Genomic DNA, 2,293 nt, shown 5'->3' with positions numbered 1-2,293 from the left:
TCCTGGGCTAGGAAGTGAAATATACTTTAAACGTATAAAGATGAATAAGGCATAGAATTCCCCTGTTGAACACTATTCAGTGTGAATATCCTTAGGAAAGGTAAATAAGGCTCTATTAGGCTTTTATATCTTAGTATAAATAAGCTTAATAGTTTCGTTTCTAAGACAAGTTGAAGTTGAATTTACTTTTATATTTGCAAGGTATTTGCAACTTGACTCTGAATAAGAAAACTATGCTTAAAGCTTCAATTTTGCTTCTAGCTTACAGAGAAATTAGGGTAAACTTAATGAAGCTCCCTGAGAGGTAATTTTTCCATGTGTGGGTTGACCAGAGGATGTTTAAAGACCCATGTAACTCTAATACTTCAAGTTAAAAGCTTCAGAAAAAAATTTAAGAATTCCTCAAAGTTTATTTTAGGTAAAAACTAATAATTGCAGCTAAGAATCTGTCCTTTTATCCAGGAAAAAAATTGAAAATAAAACAAAACGAAAAACGATGAGTCGATGTAGAGCATAACCATGGAATAATGCTTGCTACAAGATAGGCTCATCAGCAAATATCTGAAAACTTCTCTATAAAGTCTTACTAAAACAGCCGTGTTTATTGTTTCCTAAGTGAGCTTTGTCTAATGTAGCCTCTCATTAAGGAAGATGCCTGGTATGGACACCCAAGATAATGCTGCACTCCTCAATTCTGATACTGATTTCCTAAGATATCAGTACAAGGTTTGACAGATTGCTGAGACTACTGAATATAGTTAGTATTTGGAGAAATCCACTGTTTCTAGTAACAAGTGAAATGCTTGTGTGAAAAAAAAAGACAAACTATTTTGAGCAGTAACTACTGATGCTACTGATACATTAATGGAAGTGAAGAAAGAATTTTGTGTAATTCCATTTGGTACAGTAAGTACTCACTGTACTCACAAATAATAAGAGGCAAGATAGTCATAAATGTGATGACATATAACATTGAAGGTCAGACCACAGTGAATTTCAGGGAAAAAACACTGAGTGGCTTCCTTCTAAGTGTTCCAGAGTGACTAAAGTACAACTCAGTATATGAAGATGTGATAAATTAAACAATAACCAAGGGAAGCATTCTTATAATAAAAGGTGAGCAAGAAGGAGGGAGTGTTCAGACAGTGGACACACCCAGGTCTAAGAGTATATATAACTTGGAGTCCAGATTATGACATTCAAACTCAGAGAATCTTTCCACTACAATTCAGCTGAATTCACATCTCCTGTCAACATGTCCTACAACTGCTGCTCTGGAAACTTCTCCTCCCGCTCCTGTGGGGGCTACCTGCGCTACCCAGGCTCCTCCTGTGGCTCTTCCTACCCCAGCAACCTGGTCTACAGCACTGACCTCTGCTCTCCCAGCACCTGCCAGCTGGGTTCCTCTCTCTACAGGGGCTGTCAGGAGGCCTGCTGGGAGCCCACCAGCTACCAGACATCCTGTGTGGAGTCCAGCCCTTGCCAGACCTCCTGCTACCGCCCCAGGACATCCATGCTCTTCAGTCCCTGCCAGACGACTTACTCTGGGCCTCTAGGCTTTGGCTCCAGCAGCTGCCGCCCCCTGGGCTATGGATCTAGGAGCTGCTACTCAGTGGGCTATGGATCCAGTGGCTTCAGATCCCTGGGTTATGGAGGCTGCGGCTTCCCTTCCCTGGGCTATAGATCTGGATTCTGCCGCCCATCCTACTTGGCTTCTAGGAGCTGCCAGTCTTCTTGTTACAGACCAGCCTATGGATCAACCTTCTGTAGATCAACTTGCTGAATTTCCAGACCTTTTAAGCAAAATGTCTCAGTCTCTATGTAGAGCTGCTATCACAGGCTTTTCCAGCCATGTGAGCTAACCCCTCTTACCACCAGCTCTTTATCCTTTCTCTGGCATCAAGTACTGGCTGGACAGGCTAGTTCTTCAGATTGTGAAATTAATGAATGACCAAAATATAGAGTCAAATGTCTATAATTTTTGAAACAAGTGATTCATTATTATGTAAGTTCATCTTATAAAGTATATGGAAGTTCAGTTTTGTTTTATCTAATAAATTCATTTACTATTGATTCCAATATGTTCTTTTTGTCTTTTATTGGTTTTCAAAGTTTGATTTGTGATCTGTATTTGGGGCTACAGGCCCCCAGAGGTCCTTTCCTTGGACATCTATTTCCCTAGGTAATGTCATCAGGTCTGGTGTATGGGGAGATTCTGTGGGAACTCTATTGCCTAAAAGACAACAAGTGCATGTCTTCTGTTATGAAAACTGGTTGGATTCTTAACTGAATT

General features: G+C 40.5%; 1 protein-coding gene across 1 annotated transcript; it reads left to right on the top strand.

The window, feature by feature from the left end:
• The first annotated feature begins 1,197 nt into the window (after window positions 1-1,197).
• LOC105713806 (keratin-associated protein 13-2) lies at window positions 1,198-2,079 on the top strand. Its single transcript, XM_012447603.2, has one exon. The coding sequence runs from the start codon at window positions 1,256-1,258 to the stop codon at window positions 1,781-1,783; it is 528 nt and encodes a 175-aa protein (XP_012303026.2). The 5' UTR covers window positions 1,198-1,255; the 3' UTR covers window positions 1,784-2,079.
• Window positions 2,080-2,293: the final 214 nt, after the last annotated feature.

The sequence above is a fragment of the Aotus nancymaae genome, unplaced genomic scaffold, assembly GCF_030222135.1.
Source record: "Aotus nancymaae isolate 86718 unplaced genomic scaffold, 86718_ANA_hifiasm-v0.15.2.pri h1tg000022l_1, whole genome shotgun sequence".
Classification (NCBI taxonomy): Eukaryota; Metazoa; Chordata; class Mammalia; order Primates; family Aotidae; genus Aotus; species Aotus nancymaae.
The sequence above is the reverse complement of the archived record's forward strand: the minus strand, read 5'-3'. Positions and strand labels throughout refer to the sequence as shown.